A 21355-nucleotide genomic window follows, 5' to 3' on the forward strand; every position below is an offset into this window, starting at 1 on the left:
GCTCCAGGGGGGCGGGGACCATGAAATTTACAATTATTGTTTCCCTTCCCCCATAGATGCTGTATATCAAATTTGGTTAAAATTGGTCTAGCGGTTTCAGAGAAGAAGCTGAAAATGTTCAAATGTTAACACACGACGGATGAAAACGGATAGCAATAGGTCACCTGAGTTACTCAGGTGACCTAAAAATCTTCTTCTTTACTCCTGGACATCAAGCAGTCAAATTGTTTGCATGATTGTAACCAGCATTGAGTATTTTACCAAAATTGTGAAATTTATGATAAGCAATAGTGCCTCTTTCAAAATTGTGAATTTCATGGCCTCTGGTTTAAAACACGAAATAAATTCAATTGTCAAAAGTTGTTACATGATCCTCAGGTGATCCATAAGGCCCGTGGGCCTCTTGTTTCTTCTTGATGTCAATATCTATAAGATTTTGGTTAGTTCTCTCCCATAGGCTGTTTGTTTGATATGCTGTCAGGCCATCTGATGTTAAGAATATGGCGGAGACATTTTTATATAAAAGACTAGTTTGCTGTTTATTGTTTTAGTTAATTTCCAGGTATCGGTCCATACAAGAGAACTGCTTCAACATTTGTGGTAAGAATCCTGATTTTACTGTTGATGATGAGGGCTTTAGAATTCCAGATTTGTCTGAGGGAGTGGAAAGCATGTCTTGTCTTATGAATTCGGCTTTTGACGTGGTCATATGCTCCACCATCCTTGTTTACAGTACTCCCAAGATAGGTGAATCTGTCAGTTTCTTTGATGTTCTCCCCATTTAACTGGGTTGCTATCTCTTGTTTTTTGTTGATTCTCATCACCTCTGTCTTTTTGGTGTTTATTTTAAGGCCAGTTTTTTGAGCTTCTGATGCCAATCGTAATAGTTTCTCTTGAACATCTTGTTGCTTGTGCGAGAGCAGGTCAATGTCATCTGCAAAATCCAGGTTCTCAAGCTGTTTGGTGAAGGTCCACTGGATTCCACTTTTACCGCCCTTTCTGGTTTCCTGCATGATCCTGTCAATGGCTGTCAAAAATATGGTAGGTGGCAGGATGCAGCCCTGCCTTACTCCTGTTTCCACATTGAAAGGATCTGTGAGCTTCCCCTTATTAATGATAATATAAGTGGCATCATCATACATCATCCTGATGACACATGAACTTTGATGGAATTTCATAATGCCTCATTAATGTTCAGAAGGTTGGCCTATCCACACTATCAAAGGCCTTCTCAAAGTCCACGAAGATTGAGTAAAGAGGGGACTGCCATTTATTGGACTGTTCAATAACAATGCGTAGTGTGGCAATATGATCTATGCATGATCTGTCCTGGCGGAACCCTACTTGCTCTGATCTAACTAAAGCTTCTTGTCCAATGCTCCTTTCATTCTTTCCAACATTATTCTTGTAAGGATCTTACTGGCAATGGACAAAAGCATGATGCCTCTCCAATTTCCACACTGCGACAGGTCCCCTTTCTTAGGTAGTTTAACCAGGTTTCCTGTTTTCCATGCATCTGGTACTTTTTCCTTTTCCCATATCTTTTGCAGAAGTGGTTATTACACCTCTGCTGCCTTTGTTGGAGTAGCTTTGAATGCCTCAGGAGGGATACCATCTGAACAAGCTGCCTTTTCATTTTTCAGTGTCTTTATAGCCTTTGTGATTTCTATTCTACATTGTGGTCCTGCATTGATGTGAAATTCTTTCATTGGTGGTTTATTTCCAAGACTTGGTGGTTTAGAACTTCTTTAAAGTGTTTGTTCCTCACTCGGCTGTTGGTGTTTACATTTTTTCCCGAGAGTTCTGGTTATTTTATAGAGCTTTTTCATGTTGTTCTGTTTGGCTGCTTTTTCCGCCTCTTCAGTCATGTCATGAACGAACCGCAATTTGTCCTTCCTAACACTCTTTTTGACTTGTTTGTCAATACCCAGTTACTAGTATTTAAAGGCGCCGAAGACTCGCCTTTTGCCATTGTCACCCAGCTGCGTAAGCATTTCCAGGGTTACCAAGCGGAGGTATGACATGTGACTAGCTGACAGAACCTATTTGAGACGGCGGGCATTATAATTCGAAGTTTTTAGCTCACCTGAGCCGAAGGCTCTAGTGAGCTTTTCTGATCACATTTTGTCCGGCGTCGGTCTGTCTGTAAACTTCTTCTCAAGAACAGCTTGGCCAAATTCAACCAAACTTGCCACAAAACATCCTTAAGTGAAGAGGATTTTAGTTTCTTCAAATGAAGGGCCACGCCTTCATTCAAGGGGAGATGATTGGGAATTAGTGAAAATTTGGTGGTATGTTTGAAAAATCGTTTTCTCAAGACCCCGTATGGCAACATAGCGAAGGTTAAACTTTCTTAAATGCAAGCCAAATAATGTTGGTATCCAAAGTAAGGCCTTCTCACAAGCTATATATGCAATATAATGTGAAATATGAAAGCCCTAGCACCACCTGTTCAAAAGTTATGGACAAGTTTAAGTTTTTTAAAGGAATCTCAAACTCAAGGATCAAGGTCAAAGTTGTTTATTTCTGGAGGAAGGTCTTGTCTGAAGGATTACATATCTGAAGTATGAAAGCCGTAGTCCTAACAGTTCAAATATTATGGCCAGCGTCAAAGATAAAGTAGGTCAAACTCCAAGGTCAAAGGGTCGAAGTTGTTATCCTATGAAATATTACATATATGAAGTATGAAAGCCTAAGCCCTTGCCGTTCGAAAGTTGTGGCCAAGGCTAAAGGTGTTTTCAAAAGTAGTTTAATCCCCAAGGTCGAATATGTATATTAATAATATAAGTATTTACTTATCAATACGGAATTTACATTTGATAAATGCAGGAAACCCAGTCCATGTAAATACTGACCTAGATCCAGAAAAACCTATGAACTATTATTTTGTAGCTTTAATTAAAACTTTTCTTCATCATTATATTACTCCGACTTGTATTCATTGTGATTCTATAATGCATATTCTGTACATGCACATAAAATATATCCAATGTTTATCCCGTGGATATGTTTGATATCCCACAGTTGTGACATCACAATATTAATTATCCAGGTTCAATGAAGGGTGTACGGGATTTACCCCGGGTTGTATGGAATAGTAGTAGTATATAATATACATCAGTCAAGGGTTTGATAAAAGAGCTATCCCACTCACAACCAGTGGATAAGCGTTTTATTATACTAATGTATAATATAATTTCTGAGCTTTGAATTTTTTGGAGTAAGATAATTCTGCAAGAATAATCTGAAATCCTGATGACGTCACAATGCTACTGAAGTCATTATGGCATCATCAGTTTAAAGTTAATCAAAATTGGCGGCAACAATTGCATGAAAATTTTCCGAGGGTGGATAGCAAAAACTAGACCCCGGGGTATAGCTTATTTTACCCTCTGAACTTTATTTTAGGAAACATTTTAACAGAAGTATAATAATGGATTTTACTAATTATGAAGTCATTTTTGTGTCGTACCTGTTATGAAGTGTATAATGTTAAGCACAGTAAAGTTATTTAATACCACACAGCCGAGTTAGATTTAACCCTTCATCCTAATGTGTAATAGCCAATTACATTAAAAATATTAGGATTTGCCTATCTTTTTCAGTATAGAGCGGACATAAATGCCTATATGACAGAAAGTGCTGTTGATGGTTCAGTCGTCTTTTTCTTGGCTGTAACGTTGTATATACGTTGTGCGTTTTTAGGGTTTACTTCGTGGATACAAATCAACATAATTTTCGGTTGTTGTATTATTATTCAAAAATATTAAATATCTGAATTAAAAATGCGTGACTGTAATTTGATATTTATCCGTGCAACCATTATAGTAATTTTAGCGATAACATATTTTCACAGATCTAAAACACTATTATTTTTTAATTAAATCTTCATACATAGTCTCCATAAACAGAAACTGTATTGAAAACACATTTGATGAGGGAGGAAAGAGTATCTTAACTCTCTTCCTCTCTCTTTCCCATTCTCCTCTCTTTTCTCTCCCTGTACTTGCTCTTTTTAGTTGTTTTCTCTCTCGATCTTGTTTCTTTCACCCCTCTTTCTCTCACTTTCTATACCTCAACTCTTCTCTCTCTCTACCCTCTATTCTCTCTCTCTCTTCCTTTCTCTTTTTCTCTCTCTCTTGATAAGAAGAGAAGTGTGTGAAAGTGCAGAGAGAGAGTGTGTGTGCGGGGAGGAAGGGTGAATGTGGGAAGATAGAGAATGTGGGGAGAGAGAGACTGTGTGTGAAAGTGCGGAGAGAGAAAATGTAGGGGGAGAGAATGTGTGGGGAGAGAGAGTGTAAGGAGAGAGAGAGTGTGAAAAAGTGCGTGTGGAGAGAGAGGGTGTGGAGAGAGAGAATGTGGGGAAAGTGAGAGTGTGGGGAGAGTGAGAGTGTAAGGAGAGATAGTGAGTGAGATAGTGCCTGTGAGAGTGAGAATGCGTGGAGAGAGAGGGTGTGTGTGTGAGTGCGGGGGGAAAGAGTGTGAGCGCGGAGACTTCAGTAGCATTGTGACGTCATCAGGATTTCAGATTATTCTTGCAGAATTATCTGACTCCAAAAATATTCAAACCTCAGAAATTATATTGTACATCAGTATAATAAAACGCTTATCCACTGGTTGTGAGAGGGATAGCTCTTTTATCAAACTACCCTATCATTAATATAACTACGTACTACAATGCATCGTGACGTCATGGTAATTGGTATTGATCATAGAGAAAGTATGTATTGTGACGTCACGTCTTATTTACCCCCCCCCCCGGCTCAAGTCGGGTGCACGGAAATTAACACCCTACTCTGTAACCAATCAAAGCTACATAGGAAATTATGGGTTTTGTAATAGAGTGGTGAAGTAAAATAAAGTGGCGTTATTATATACTGTTTAACGTCCCTCTCCAGAATATATTTGTAGAAACAGTGTATACAGTTTTATCCAGCGAGTGGTATTTTCATCCCCGAGTTTTGAAAATGAGCAGATATATAAAAATTTTGAATACGTTTAAAATCTGTAATTCAATAATGACTTATTTAGTACCATAAACTTAAACATTGATTGACAATATCCTTTGCATCAATAATGCATCTAAATTCAATTATCATTGATAAAAGGAACAAAAAGTATTTTTAAACATTAATTGACCGATCGTTTAAGGTAACAATATGGAACGAATTTTACTTGTTTAAATATTGAACTTTCTTGTAATTGGTTTTCAGATGACGGTAGATGTAATTGGAGACGGAAACTGAAACACATGCTGCAAAATACCACGTCATATTCATTTATTGCACGCTAGCATTTATTGTAAGAACTTCAATAATTATAACTTTTTAAATATAGTCATGCACATATTCGTATTTTTAATTTGAATTTTCAGTGCGTTCTTGGGATAATTGACTTGTTTACATTGCCTTTAGACGGCTTCCTTTAAAGACCCTAACAAACGCCTCTGTCCTTTGTTTGATATCAATTATTAAATCCATTGTCATTTCAAGAATAATTGACAAAGAGTATTTCTTGTAATTATTCTAGACTTGTGGTGGAATTAACAAAACGTCTGCTAATACTCAGCCAAAGGTTTTATTCACGAATGTAAATCCAGTTTACCTTTTCAGACCCTAAACTCTGTTTACTCTTTCACCAAATAAGCTGATATCAATCGATGAAAGTCTTGTATTGAAATACTGCTCGTATTAAAATACTGCTCATTAGCCGGGGATATAAATTTCTCTTCAACAAAAATCAAAACATTTGTTTTATTCAGTCTACAAAATCAAGGCACATACATTAACAAATGTAACATTATTGAAATTTCTGCCAATTTTTGTGTAAAGTCAATCTGCAAGTCACACAGTCTGGTACAACAGATGTATAGTTGGCTCAATCTTCTTATCTGTTGTATTTTCGATTACCCTTACACATTTTTCCATACAGGTTTTTCAGCTCCGTTCTAAATGATTTGTTCATAAAAGAATATATGACTGGATTTGTTGTATTGTATACAAAATAAGTGTAGAAAATAACAATGTTGAATGGAATAAGTTCCTGTGTCATAAGCAAGGCGGGTAAAAATGCTATTAAGAAAACAATTGTGACAATAAACAACATGGCTGCCGTTCGAATATTGGCTAAAAATTGCTTTTCTTTAAGCGTTGCACCAATCTTTCGTGATCTACCATTTTTAACTGTATTATTGGCATTTCCGTCTGATTGTTGAACATGCATCAAGGTCATTTCCGTTTCCGCTAGAGAAGCCTCAGGTTGACAACTCTGACTCGGATAAAGACTTGATCGTTTCCTCTTAGCCTTTCTTGCTCGTCTTACATGTATTTCACGATATATTAAAGAGTAAAGTACTACGACAAATAAAAACATAAGTAGATACAAAACAGCGTGAATCTTAGAAAAAAGTAACACAAAATCCTCATTAAAGATGTCATATTTTGGTATACACATTCCATACGATGGGTCATAAAAGCCCTCTGCATTATCTAAAGAGTCGTTCACTTCATATATTGTTGAATTGTAATCAGCTGATTTGTTCATGGTAGATGTATTAAAGGAACACGAACTATTATTATTTGTGGAACTGGGTACCAACCCGTTCATATCGTTTATTCCATACATTAGTGCTACCAAAACACCGAGAGTACCAGCAAAAATCAGAAGAATGAAGATGATCAATTTCGCTCGAAAAATTGTTATTACATGAAGAAACGGATGGCAGATGCAAAAGTATCTATCAAATGCTATGGCCACCATAATGAGAGTTGCAAATGGTACACCACCGGTTATCAAAAACATATACAACTGGCACATAGCATCATAACCATGTTTGTAGTCAAGATACACGGTGACGATATTAAATGGGATTATCACTAAGCAGGTAAAGAAGTCGGCTCCAGCCAAACCTAAAATAAATATACTGGACGTAGACTTGTCTTTTTTCCTCAGGTAAATGTATAATACAAGAGAGTTTCCGATGGTTCCCACCAAGCTGAAGATACTTTGCATGACAATCACGATGACTTTCTGATCTTTGTCATCCATCTTGATTTTAACTGCAAAACATAAAAGAGTTTATTCCGACATATTATAAATATCATAAATATACTTAAAGATGAAGGATGTTACTTGATTTACTTCGTTTCAATTGAATGTTATGTTGAGCTAAAGGAATGATTTGTAAGAATTATCTCCTCTCTCTTTCTCTTTTCAGTTTTACTTTCAATTTGGTCCGTATGTTTTTCCTCAGGGTTCACGTATCGTTAGAAATTAATGAGATTTACAGATTTTGCATTTTGTGGAGTCATAGATTTTGTTGTTTTGGAGATAGAAACGATTTAATGTTCTCAATAAAATCAAAATTACAAAATAGCCAGTGCATTTTTTTTTCAACTACGAAATTAAATATCTACAAATTCACTTTTCTTCAAACCAAGATTGTTTTCTAACGAAATGATTTAGAGCATCCAAGGCAAGCAAGAACTAATTGCTTAGAGTCAATATCTTAAAAGTTTTTAATGTGCATGTATAACAAAACGTCAAGTCTATGGACAAAGTTTAGATATTGAAATTAAATCACAAAAATCAAAGTACAACATAAATCTTTTTCATTTGTCAGGTGTTCAGTTCTCGATTTTTAATTTGCATTAGAACTGAAATTTTATAAGGGCATCATTTCAAACCTTAACAATTTTTTTTTTCGCAAGAATGAGAATTTACAGTTAACCGCAGAAAACCCTAGCTATCTACAAAAGCTGTTTTTTCACCAAAATATAATAATTATGACTATTAGTCAATAATTATAATTTTTTTCTGATATATTGCACGTCAAATATAATTAGAGATAAAAGATTTTAAAAAAGAATATTTTTCAATACACACCTTTATTTTTTATCCATTTTATCCATTTTTATACCGACATAATGTATCAAGACGCTAATTACTTTTTCCTTGTATCTTAAAAATTAAGAGTAAAGTTATAAACTTTAAGATTAGCATTGAAAGCATCAAAAGCGCTTCAGCTCAATTTAGATCCGTTGGTTTATGCTAGATTCAAAGTTACTTCCTACAAAGAAATCGGAGTGAAACAAGACTTAAATAATAATTAATGTATCTGAAAAAATATATGTAATATGCAATGATCTTTATCTTTCCCTCCAAGCAATTATTAAGATGTGTTATTGCTCTATAGATCCATTCAGCAATTTGCAATTTTTTTTTTCTAGGATTTGCAACGTAGCGAGACGAGATTATAGATAGGCTTTTATTGTTGTGTGCAGTGATTGTCATATACAACGAAATGACAATTAAATCCCAAAATTATAATATAATGGATAACAATCTAGTGAATTATTCCAGTCTAGCAAATTTCAATAATGGGAAATTTGTCACCTGCTGTAACATACATTGTTAGCACATCCAATTAATTACTTTGCTTCGATAAGATTAATGAACTGAAAATTATGAGAAATTTATTTTCATGTTAGATAGGGATGAATGAAAACATGACAGTTTTATTAATTGTTTAGTTTTCCCTTTTAATCTAGATAATAAATATAAAATTACTTTGAATAATGTGTGCCGGAAGTACCTAGAATAATACAACGATAATCAACTCATTCGTCGACAGATAAATAATAAATGTGTTGTTCAAAGATTGTTCCTTAAAAGTATAAAATCAGCTATCAAAAAGTGATTTTGACTAATTGATCACGATTTAAATGTAACAGTTATATAAAGTACATAGATATCGTGAAAAAGTGAACAAGTGATGTGGTCAGCTCATTGCCAATACCTTCAATACTCTTTTATTACGAGGAACATGCTTCCTATTGATTTAAATAATCAAGTGTTTGGGTTTATTTCACGATTATTCAATAGTAGATAAAAAAAAATTCTTGGGTCTTGAGACAAATTTTAATTACAGAAATATTTTATTATGGATAATGACCATCTGCAGTATCATTTTGAAGAAAAGCAATATTCAAAAATTTCAATTTACTTCGAAAAAAGCAATTATCAAACACTTGTATTTTTAACATACCGACCTTTATTTTATTTAATTACGAACAGCATGTATTAATGATCATTTAAGGTGAAAGATACAATTTTAAATTATTCAGGTAATTATTTCTCCCCTGGTTAATTAAAATTATTAATAGGGTATCAGATTCTTCTTTCGCTTGCTCTACATGAACTACATTAGCCGGATGACTGTAACCGAACATTGAAAAAAATAAGTAATCACACTTAGTGTTATAAAGTATGAATGTAATTGCACTTCAAGGGTGATGTTCTGTTGATGAAATGTTTAGATTTTATTCTGGCCAGAAGACAATCTATAGAAGGACAAGAAAAATCTACCTAGCTTACATAAAACCCATCAATTTCAGAAAGCAATTGCTTTTACATCAATTTGGTGAACATTGTATCCATTAATCATTTACAACCTGAAGTGAGATAATAATATATTTGAATGAAGTCATTAGAATAGAGTAAGGAAGAAAGAAAGCACATTAACTTTATTAAGCGATTTTTTAGAGTATACGTTCAATAACTGGAAACACAGAACAATAAATTGTTTACTTGAATATTTTTGCTATAATCTTACACTGTAGGAGATTAACATCAGTGATTTGGTCAAGGCAGTGAATAGAAATTTACTATTCACATTTTAGTATTGGAAAGTGTTTTGATCATATATTATTTAGTAAATGGAAAGGATTTGAAAGTGTTACCCTTAAAATGCAAATAAACAAATTTAGGACCTGAATTTCACAGTTATAGAATAAGGCACATTGTCTAGTATTATTGTCATGTCAGGAATTTGACATCATGAGATCTGCGAATAACTCAAAGCAATCGATGATAACAAGCATTCTCAGAGTGGGCATTAACAAAATCAGTCCCCTACCGGCAAGTATAATCTAATTCCGGTCCTTAAAATTGAAAATGTCATAATTCAGTTACAAATCATGATGCGGAACTAAATGCAAACTTGATCTTTAATTCATCAAGTTAAAATCAGCTCACCATGTAAGCGTTCCAAAAAATGCAGAAAACCAAATAACTCACATCAATTTCTGCAAGCATTTAGAAAAAAATATGCGAAAAATAATAAAAGTTGGACAAACTGGCAGAAACACAGAGGGATGGACGCAGAGGAAGCTTTTAGTCCCCTCTGGTTTCATCTAGAAGACTAATAAAGCATAGCATAATGTATTTATGCTTCCCTAACCAAAGTTTATTCCTGTGGCATAAACCAGATTTTCAGTTCTTGCTTTTAATAAATGTGTCAACAGTTTGACTGCTTGGTGTTCAGGGGTAAAACACATTTTGGAAAATCATAATTTTTTTTATGGTTTAGGTCACTACCCTTTTTTTTTGATATTCTTGGTCATACTCCTGATAATTTCGATCATGCCACTAAGGGATACAAAGATGATGATTTTTGTGAAAGCTACTTACTTCACAAAGTCATAGATTCACGGTGTCAATATACAGTTTACTGTATATTCTATAACCTTTGAAGAGTATTATTTTATAAGTTAGTGGTTGCATTTAGTACCATCCGTAAAAGTCCACGAAACGTTGAATTTTGAAAGGCAGATTAAGTAAAGTCATGAACATGATTTTATGTGAATTTTCAAATTACGTGATGTTCATTATACTCTCTGCTTGAAAAGCAGAGGAGTATATAGTGACGTGGGTATTCGTCCGTATACATGTAGCTGTACGTCCATCCGTTACGCTTTGGGGTACCCGTATCTTCACTTGCGGATTAGAGGGGCCCCAGGGCACCACCCCCTTCCAAAATATGCATGAGTTAATAAATCATTATTTTGGTGTGGCTCTGGGTCCGTACCCAGACTCTAAACTGGCCCCACACCCTTTTCAAGATTCCTGGATCCACCACTGAATTCTTACATGTATCCGCACCTCCTTATACCACTGAAGTACTTACAGAATCTTGGCTATACAGTTCCATACGGCACCTTATATTTTACTTCTTTTTCGTACATAATCTATTGGCAAATATAACATATCGATGGTAAGCCTTTGTTTTATACCGAACATTCTGTCTATCTGTTCAATGATTTAGGTTCAAGGCGAATGCGACACCGGTCAACAGGTGCCTATTACTACCCCAACTCAACCGACCCCACCTCTGGATTTTTCTAGGGTCTTTCTTATTGCCTGTTCAGATTTGTATTGTTTGTGGCTTTTCTATGTTCAGTGTTTTCATTTATGTTTTGGGGGTTAAAATTTCATTGAAAGGCCTTTTTTTAAAAACTTTATGCAGGCTCACAGTGTTTAAAAACAAAACAATGGTCTCATCTACTGTTTGTTAAAATGAGCGAGGGCTAGGGCTAGTTAACATTTAATTAGAGAGGCCAGGCTTAAAGTTGGGATTACAAAATTGATAATTCAAAGGATAAAGAACTAACGCCAAAATCTGTATGATTTGGCCCTGTCAATTCCTGAAAACCAAACTTCATTATTAAGCAGCGAAACTTTGGCCAAATATTTATTAGGTGTTAAACCTTTGGTCGCCGTCTTGATTTTTGGGAAGGAAACAGCGCGTGCTTTATTATAAACATCAAAACCGGATGCGGTAATGCAAAAATACCAAGTTTCAAAGAAATTTAGACCTTTTTACAGCGATTTTTTGTAGGCGCCAACCTTGAACCATGATGAAATTTTAAACACAGTTAAAATGATACATGTTATTCCAAAATTTATTTGGTTTTTGATGGTTCACGTGTGCCGCCCTACTTAAATGATACTTTTCAGTACTTTGATGCCTGACTTGTGTAAAAGATAATTTCCGGATTTTTTTTTTCTCTCAGTACGGACTAGTAGAAATAGAGGTTAAACTTAATTAGTCATATTAAATGATTTATTTTTTAATAATTTATTGAGGCCGTAAATAAATTTTAAAGGATATAAAATCCACTCGATATAAAACTTGCGTCTGTAAAAAAGGGGAATTTCCGATCCCGATGTGATAAAATAACTGACTATCCGGAATGCAGGTTACAATCGACTGAAGATAGAGAAGTTTACATGACTTTGTTGTGGTGAGTATCTTTTATATTCTTCTAAACAAAAAAGTAAAGTAAGCTTTAAAATACACATGCATCAATATAATAGGATGATTCTGAGCTGATAATACATGGACCGCTCGCTTGACCCATATATGTCGTCTGCAGTGTGATCTACTGTCAGATTAGTCCGAAAAATCTGACGTTTTCCTGGCTTTTTTACAATTTTGATATTTTACTTTCCTGGCATGTAAACTATCAAGATCGTAAAGAAAGCCAAGAAATCGGACTATTCCTGGTATGTAAACTATCAAGATCGTAAAAATTAAAGCCAGGAAAACGTCAGATTTTTCGGACTAGGGGCCTCTACTGTCAGGTATGCAATAATGCATATCTATATCAAAGTTTATTGTAGTACGTGTGATTGAGATGCAAAAAAGATCGGCATAAGTCTAAATTAAGATTTTATTCAAATCTGTATGTAACGTTAGCCATATGAGTATCTTGTAAGTTCATTTTAAATTTCACACCAATATGATAAGCAATGATAACACTGGAACATGTCAGTCTGAATCCCCTCTTCTTTTTTTTTAAATAAAAGTACAGCACATATTTACCATGTTTACAAGACAATATATCAATGTAAAAATATTAATTTATATTTTAATAGTCATAATTTACAAAAAAATAGACACATTAACACAGATATTCAACATCAGGGGGGTGTTTTGTTTTTGTTTTCATGAGTTACCTCTCTTTGAAAAATTCACGTTCTATTTAAATATATTTTTAATGATTTTTCCTTAATAATAATTTTTTCTTAAAATAATATAAACAACAATGCAAATAATAGCATATTTAAGCAAATTCATTAGAATATAAATAGCAGTAAATATTTTAAAATAATAAACAGCCAAAATTAATTTTATTATTATAATTCTGCAACTTTTTTATTGTTGTTCATAAATTAAATATAAATTGCTGAAATGGGGGGTGGATCTCAAGGCGTGTGCATATTTAAAATATAATGAAAAGAAGTATATATTGTAGAAAACCACAGTAAGAACTTAATAGTTTTAAAGGATTTATAAAACAAAAATAAAGCAACAGTATTTGAGGTGGTTAAACTCAATCAAATATCTTTAAAGTATTCCCAGAGGAAGAAGACAATTTTTGTATAATGATGTAAAAATTCATGTCCTTCCTCAGGCAAAGTTTTAACAATATGTAAGTCCATGAATCTGAGCATACATGGGATGAAATTTTTATTGTAATTCTAATCTGGATGAGATGGAGAAGATATTTTCAAAAGATTTTAATCAGCCATTTTGGCTGTAGTTTAAAATAAACTAGAGGTACTGTGAGCAATGAGCTCACTAAATGATACCCCGCGCCTCCCATATGAATATAATGGCAGTGTCCATGTTTTGCTCTGGAAAATCAAAAATATATGTCAGATCAAAAAGTAAAATAAGAGGTGCACAATGGCAATATGTAATAAAGATTCTGTGAAAGTTTCATTAAATTTCCTTCAGTGGTATGAGAGGAGCTATAGTTGTGGATAAGAGATGGATACCCCAAAGCATAACAGAAGGACAGACAGACAGACAGACGGATGGATATACCGATTACTATATACCCTACCGTTTTTCAAGCGGGGGTATAATTATGGCAGTAAAAAAAAAAATCATTTTATTCAGTTGGAAAGGTAAAACGAATTATTTTTCATAATTAGCCTGGATAATAATTTATAAAATGTAAATGTTGTATTTAATTTCAGATAATGCCAGGACACAAAACAGAATACTTCAACTGTGTATTGTGCTCTAAAAGAACAAAACCCAATGAAAGGAGGCATCTTGACAAAGGCATAAGAAAATATTTAAGAAAAAGGTTTATGGTGGAAGGAAGGGAAAATTCTGTCATCTGCAGCAAATGTAGAAGCAATTATTACAGAGATGTTTCATGCCGTAAATCATCTGCAACACCCTGCTCTACCACAATTCACTGGGAATTTCCAGCGTCCGAAACAAATGACAACAGAAAACATCTCTCCAGTCCACCATCTGTATCCTTGCACCTAAAATCCACTGCAAAGACTCATGCCTATTGTATCGTTTGTAAGAAACCAGGGCCCAAATTGATAGTAGTGTCACCAGAATGCCGCACATCTGTTTTTATTGAACACAATGTATTAATTCCATCCGGAAATAGATGTTGTCCTGGTCATGTGGAAAATGAACGCTTCACAACTGATGCAATTCAGCAATTACCGACGACAGACAATGCATTTGTTAACAGAACTACCATCCTAAGTTTACTTCAAGAGATGCGTGTTTTATGTCATAAACATGACAAGTCTTATTTGGACTTTGATGACACCACGACTCTGACCGATACAGACTATTTGTCTTTGCTGGGACTCAACAAGGAAGATTTCCATACAATATGTGACGCTGTGAAAGATGAAGTGAAACCAACACCGTCTAGGAGTGTAAGAAAATCTGTTGCCATATTCCTGTGCAAATTAAAGACTGGCTTGTCAAATCAAATACTGTCAACACTTTTCCAAACTTCCAAATCCAGTTTGAGGAGGGCTGTTAGTGCTGTAAGAGCAGCATTGATGATCAGCTTTGTGCCACACCATCTTGGGTTTGAACACATAAGAAGAGAGGAAGTCATCGAAGACCATACACGACAGCTAGCACAGACATTGTTTGGTAACATCGAGAAGAAACAGGCCATATTGGTACTGGATGGCACTTACATATACACAGCTAAGAGCAATAATTTCCACTACCAAAGACGTTCTTACAGCATCCACAAGGGGAGACCACTAATCAAGCCTATGGTTATCGTAACTACTACTGGTTACTTTGTCTCAATCTTAGGACCATATCTTGCTGATAATAAAAACAATGATGCATCAATTCTCCAACACATCATCAAAACAAATGCTGAAGATATTCGGAGCTGGCTAAGTGAAGACGACATCTTTATTGTTGACCGCGGGTTCAGAGATGCTTTGCCTCTGCTTGAAGATCTTGGAATCCAGGCAGAAATGCCCCGATTTCTGCTCAAGGGACAAAACCAAATGACTACTGATGATGCAAATATGAGCAGACTTGTGACAAAGGTAAATAACATGTAAATTCTCACAATAAAGTTATTTACAATTTCTTGTGAAAATATATATTACTATGAATAAGTTTTGAAAAAATATTTTTTTGGTCAGATGGGTAGTGGAATCTTCAAACGCACGCATCAAGAGGTGGCGATATTTGGACAAGACACTACCCACTAATCAAATTCCCTTCATCGGTGACTATGTCAGGATAGTTTGCGCACTCTCAAACAGATTCTCTCCACCCCTGAGTAAAAGTAACAACACTGAGGCTGATGATGCAGAGGCAGCAAAAATGCTCTATCTGTCCAAACAGGTATTTAAGTTGCACAATTGATTTATTGTATAATACCTTAATGTACTAGTAATTGAGCAGCTGCAAAAATCTGCATTTAAGAATACATTTAACTTTTTTAAATTTCATCTTGCTCATCTCCCTTGAATACATCAGCATATAAGTTATAATTACATGCGTATGGCTTTCTTAATAGGTGAATAATCTCAAACGAATGGTTCAAGAGAATGGACTTAACAGAAGATCTACTCAATGGCAAACAGTTCTTGAATGTGAAATTCAGAATTTCCCCATGTTCGATGAGGATCAGTTGCGGAATTTGACTTGTGGCACCTATCAATTGAAGCTCTCTCGTAGCTATATTCAAGAACACATTGAGGGAGGATGTGATATTTTCTTCCATAAAGAAAATGATAGGCTCCTAAAGGTGAAAATTCAGAGTCGGCACACATCATCAAAGCAGTATTTAGTTTGGATTGAGTATTCTGATTACTCTGTAGAGGCATGGTATTGTACCTGCAGAGCGGGTGCCAGAGTTGTAGGCATGTGCTCTCACATAGCAGCCATCATTTGGTACCTGGCAAAAGGAAGACATGAACAAAGGACATATGGTGTGCGTGACTGGAGTGAGCATGTCCTTGATGCAGCTGACATCCCACCTGCTTTGGACGAGTCTGACAGTGATGACAGTAGCTGTGAAAGTGTTCCCGAGGAGTGAACAGTTAGTTAATGTTAATTGTAGTTTATTCATTGTTATGTTATATACACTGTATCTGTTGTATATAATGTTTTTAAAAAAAATTATGTTATTTTTTCAATTTACTTGTTTAATCTGCTGTGTGAGTTTTAAGTCGGATGCGGAAATTGGGCCGCTCCGCATGTAGAGTATCATTTTTCAATTAACTTGTTTATAATCTCATGTGTGAGTTTTAAGTCGGATGCGGAAATTGGGCCGCTCAGCATGTAGAGTGTAATTTTTTAAATATACCTGTTTATATTCTCATGTAGAGTGTTATTTTTCAATAAACCTGTTTATAATCTCATGTGTGAGTTTTAAGTCGGATGCGGAAATTGGGCCGCTCTGCATGTAGAGTGTTATTTTTCAATATACCTGTTTATAATCTCATGTAAAGTGTTATTTTTCAATTTACCTGTTTATAATCTCATGTGTGAGTTTTAAGTCGGATGCGGAAATTGGGCCGCTCTGCATATAGAGTGTTATTTTTCAATTTACTTGTTTATAATCTCATGTGTGAGTTTTAAGTCGGATGCGGAAATTGGGCCGCTCCGCATGTAGAGTGTTATTTTTTCAATATACCTGTTTATAATCCCATGTAGAGTGTTATTTTTCAATTTGCCTGTGTATAATCTCATGTGTGAGTTTTAAGTCGGATGCGGAAATTGGGCCGCTCCGCATGTAGAGTGTAATTTTTTAAATATACCTGTTTATATTCTCATGTAGAGTGTTATTTTTCAATATACCTGTTTATAATCTCATGTGTGAGTTTTAAGTCGGATGCGGAAATTGGGCCGCTCCGCATATAGAGTGTTATTTTTTTCAATATACCTGTTTATAATCTCATGTAGAGTGTTATTTTTCAATATACCTGTTTATAATCTCATGTGCGAGTTTTAAGTCGGATGCGGAAATTGGGCCGCTCCGCATGTAGAGTGTTAATTTTCAATATACCTGTTTATAATCTCATGTAAAGTGTTATTTTTCAATTTACCTGTTTATAATCTCATGTGTGAGTTTTAAGTCGGATGCGGAAATTGGGCCGCTCTGCATGTAGAGTGTTATTTTTCAATTTACCTGTTTATAATTTCATGTGTGAGATTTATGTCGGGTGTGATATTGTAGCAATAATCAGTAAAAAGGCATAGCTTGACTTTGCATATACCTATTTTCTGATTTATGTATTTTCATGATTTACCTTAAAAATATGTTAAAGTGAAGTTTACTTCAATATTTTATGTATTGTTTTGAATACTATTGGAGCAAGAAATACAAATGTTTACAAAACTGATAATTTTGTTGTTATTATTCTAAACTGACACTGTTACATTTGTAAAATGGTAAACAGCGTTACTGCTTATGAAGTATATATTTTCTTTAGAGAAGTACATACTATAAGAAAAGCAAACACTAAACTCTTTTCCATGCCTCAGAATTTCTTTGAAAAGACCATGATAAATTGAGATTTATATAAAAATAATTGAATTTTCTCCTCTTTAGAATATATATGATATGTTTATTACTAATTAAGTTCACATCATGACGTTAAAGTATATATGATTGACGTCTTGACGTTAAAGTAAGTAACGGCAACGTCATGACGTTGTAGAATTAACATTGAGAACAATACCAAATTCAAACAGCTGTAAAAATAAAACTAGAAGAGATATTGTTAAAAAATAAAATGTTATATAATATACTAATCTAAGAGCATTGTTTGAAAAAGTTTCATCCGTTTCGATGACAGGGCGGATTTTTGTACATTCTGGCTTAAGTCCTTTGAAAAACAATTGAGTTCAAATTACCAATTTTAAATTCGAAAAAAGCAAGTTTATTACTACTTGCAAGTTTTACTTAAATAGTTTCTTCTAAAGGTACTTGGACACAGGTTTGAAGTCAATATTTTTTCTATAATATTACGACATATATATTTTAATAGCATTTCACACAAAAAATTAATTAAAAATCTTATTTCATTTGAAAGTTATTAAAACTTGAAAATTTTTGGCGGGTTTGATTGACACATCCTTGCACTTTCACAAATTTTAACTTTTTCTTTAATCCTTAGGAAAAGTGGCAATCTTGTGGTGTATTAATGAGAAATATTAAAACTTTTATCCAGAGAAATAGTTTTATTCCGAGTACAAATATTAGAAAGCAAAACTCCCTCACAAGTATCGTCATTCCTAACTAAGTGTTGCTTACAGAGTTTAGCAAATCGAGCACACTCGTGTTATGTACACAGTTTTTGTAAACAGGGCTCGAGTTCTGTTATTGTTCATATTTAGAATTCACCGGGTGCGTTCAATCGTCACAGTCTGCTTACCACAACTGCACGGACTGACAATATATTGTGTGTTTGTTTTGCTTTCGAACATGTCTACTCTGAATTTTCTGGATTATAGTATTAATATTTTTCATTTATACACAACGAGATTGCCACTTTTCCTAAGGATTAAGAATAAAATTAATTTGTGAAAGTGCAAGGATGTGTCAATCAAACCCGCCAAAAATTGAAATTTTAATATCTTTTATATGAAATAAGATTTTAAATTAATTTTTGTATGATTAGCTATTAAAAATATATAAGTCGTAATATTATAGAGAAAATTATAACTTCAAATCTGTGTCCAAGTACCTTTAAGGTTAGAATTCCTAGTAAGAACTTTAATGTACCAATCTTGAATTCCAAATTTGATTTTAAATGTGAAAATAACAAGATAACAGAAAAGCTATATTCGAGGCCCAACCAAGCCAGGATAAATCAAAATAATACCAAAAAAAACAAAAAAAAAATTAAATTTGGAACACAAACTTTAAAAGAAATATTATGTGGTACTATTACGTCTCCGTAACTTCCATCGATTTGAAATACCAAAGTACGTTTATACAGTGAAGTATGTTTCTACCTTGAGTGAAACATGGAGATCTGAAAAGTATCCAAGCTGAAAAGTCCGAGGAAACAATATAGATCGGGAGAAAAGATAATCAATGACCAGGTGGAGTCAGGTGGCATGGGGGAGTAAGCACCCCTGTCTTGTGGTGCTTCCGTCGTTCAAAACATAAAATATCTCCTATAGCGATTTTTTGACAATAAATAGTCGCCCAGGAAGGTCAGTGGTTAAGGCATTTGTTCTAAAGTCGTTGGAGGAAGGAGGTGATCTTTGTCTGAAGGACGTGGAGACGTGTCCTTTGGACCCGATGAGACTGTATAACCGCGAAGTCGTAGTGAGTGCTTTCTCGGAATGGACCCACAATTATTGCCCAAAGGCCTTAACTTTCGCCTTCATATGGTCGCGTCTCAATTTGAGTGAAAATACTCATAGGAACAAACATACAAGCAAATTTCATATTAATTAAACATATTGAATTCGCATATCTCCATTAGTATTTATATTATTTTGAAATTCCACTCATCAGAAAAAAAAAACATGTATACCTAACCGGTCCGTGGTGAAAATAAAGTGTATAGTTGATATCTACATGTACACTGGTTTTCTTTTTTTTTTTTTATTAAATTTTTTTGCAGTACAATGTTAATTATTAAGATGAAATAGACCACTTAAATTAAAGCTTTCCCTTATCTAAACTTGATCACCAGAATTATACTAATTATAACATGCGCGAATTATTTCTTTCTTTTAGTTAGCTTAACATGTGAATCTCTATTTTCTAGTATCTTTCAATTTTAATTTAGGTATTTAAAGTTTTGAATTTTTTAGCACGATTTTTGAGAAATATCACAAGAATCTTCTATTCAACAACGTATATGAGACTCTATCTTTACAAATTAAGTCTCCCAATAAGTAACAGACGACATTAAGATGTCATGCAATCATGAAATGAAAATAAAGTCTATAGAACAAGGTTTTTAAGTATCAACAACATAAATAAATATATGTGTGCAAATGACTTCACTTGATGAATCGCTGACAATACAGATGCGTACAGATTATAGGATTTACTGACACATATGTTTTAACCGTTTTGAAAGATATCACACATTTATCAGTATCCTAAGCATCACCTGTTATAACCATGAATAATAAACTTGTCGTTGCTTTCAAGTATTCTCTTCCCGAACGGAAAGCTAGAAATCCAAACAAAGTGATGCAATCTGAGGTTTGGTAATAGAGATGATAAAGTGCGGAAACACCGATAGCGTAAGTCCTATGTGTTACAGAAGATCCTTTTTCACATCCCTGTGGTCACCTTTATCGTAAGGTAAACAAGTCATTGGAGTTATTGGGAAAAGCCATGACGAAAGGAAGAGTGTTAAATCTGCTGTTACTCTAAGCTAAGTGTCAGTACAACCGGTTCAAATTGGGTAGCTATTATTTTAATTGTCACTTTTTTTGTGGCCAAGCAGCCACGGGTTGGAGAGAGCTTTATATGCGAACTCCGGACCGTGGCTTGAGACGATGTGATTTTGCATACACATAAATTTTCCCTTATATAAGCTAATATGAGAAATTTAATACAGGATATTTATTTTTTTTTAGACGTCATGTAAAGTAATATGGTTGTATGCTGCTTATTATTGGCAGATGGTGTTAAAAATACGGTTTGTTTGGAATAATGAGAATTAAGGATCTGATATTAAATAAATATCCTAAGGCTTTGAAAATTAGTTTTTGGGTTGTTTATTGATTTCAGTAGTTTAAGTTAATTTCTGCCTTCTATATTTTTTGTAGCTATATGTATACCATTTCCTACTACTTGTTTTTCACTTATTCTGTTGCAAAAGAAAATGAGGGGGATGACAATCTTCATTTATTTAATCTTTTTAAGGTTAGAATTAGCCAATAAAACAATTGATAAAAATTTAAAATGGGAAAAGGAGTTTCAGTTGTCATAAAATCTAAAAAAAAAAAAAAAGGGTCTAACATTTACACTGATTAAATCTTTCAATGAGAGAATTTTCCCCTGAAAAGGAACAGAAATCACTGCATATAAGCACTTACCGTACTATTTCTGCTCCTCTTCTCAAATTGAATGATCAATTGAAATTATTCTACCTCGAAATGAAATAATTTTGTATTGGAGAATCATAGTGGAATGACACAGTATTCATGCGCTACTGAATAAAAGGATTAATAAAATGATTGACAGTTACTAGGACACGTGACACTTGATATTCCGGCTTGCATCCC

General features: G+C 34.1%; 2 protein-coding genes across 3 annotated transcripts in view; one reads left to right on the top strand and one right to left on the bottom strand.

The window, feature by feature from the left end:
* Positions 1–5717: 5717 nt before the first annotated feature.
* Positions 5718–21355, bottom strand: part of LOC134237678 (orexin receptor type 2-like) — a 29693-nt gene continuing 14055 nt past the window's right edge. Inside the window, exons 1-2 of one of the 2 annotated variants that reach the window (XM_062719815.1) lie at positions 21167–21255; positions 5718–7058 (exon numbers count right to left, since the gene is read on the bottom strand). In XM_062719815.1, the coding sequence (XP_062575799.1) occupies positions 5887–7047 (1161 nt within the window). In that variant the 5' untranslated portion in view covers positions 7048–7058; positions 21167–21255 and the 3' untranslated portion in view covers positions 5718–5886. Of the gene's footprint in view, positions 7059–21166; positions 21256–21355 lie in introns of those variants that run through there. The other variant, XM_062719814.1, reaches the window with a different exon arrangement.
* LOC134237676 (uncharacterized) lies at positions 13831–16202 on the top strand. Its single transcript, XM_062719813.1, has 3 exons — positions 13831–15194; positions 15283–15487; positions 15663–16202. The coding sequence occupies exons 1-3, from the start codon at positions 13831–13833 to the stop codon at positions 16182–16184; spliced, it is 2091 nt and encodes a 696-aa protein (XP_062575797.1). The 3' UTR covers positions 16185–16202.

The sequence above is a fragment of the Saccostrea cucullata genome, unplaced genomic scaffold (assembly GCF_032062105.1).
Source record: "Saccostrea cucullata isolate Sc308-1 unplaced genomic scaffold, CSIRO_AGI_Scuc_v1 ctg3250, whole genome shotgun sequence".
NCBI lineage: Eukaryota > Metazoa > Mollusca > Bivalvia > Ostreida > Ostreidae > Saccostrea > Saccostrea cuccullata.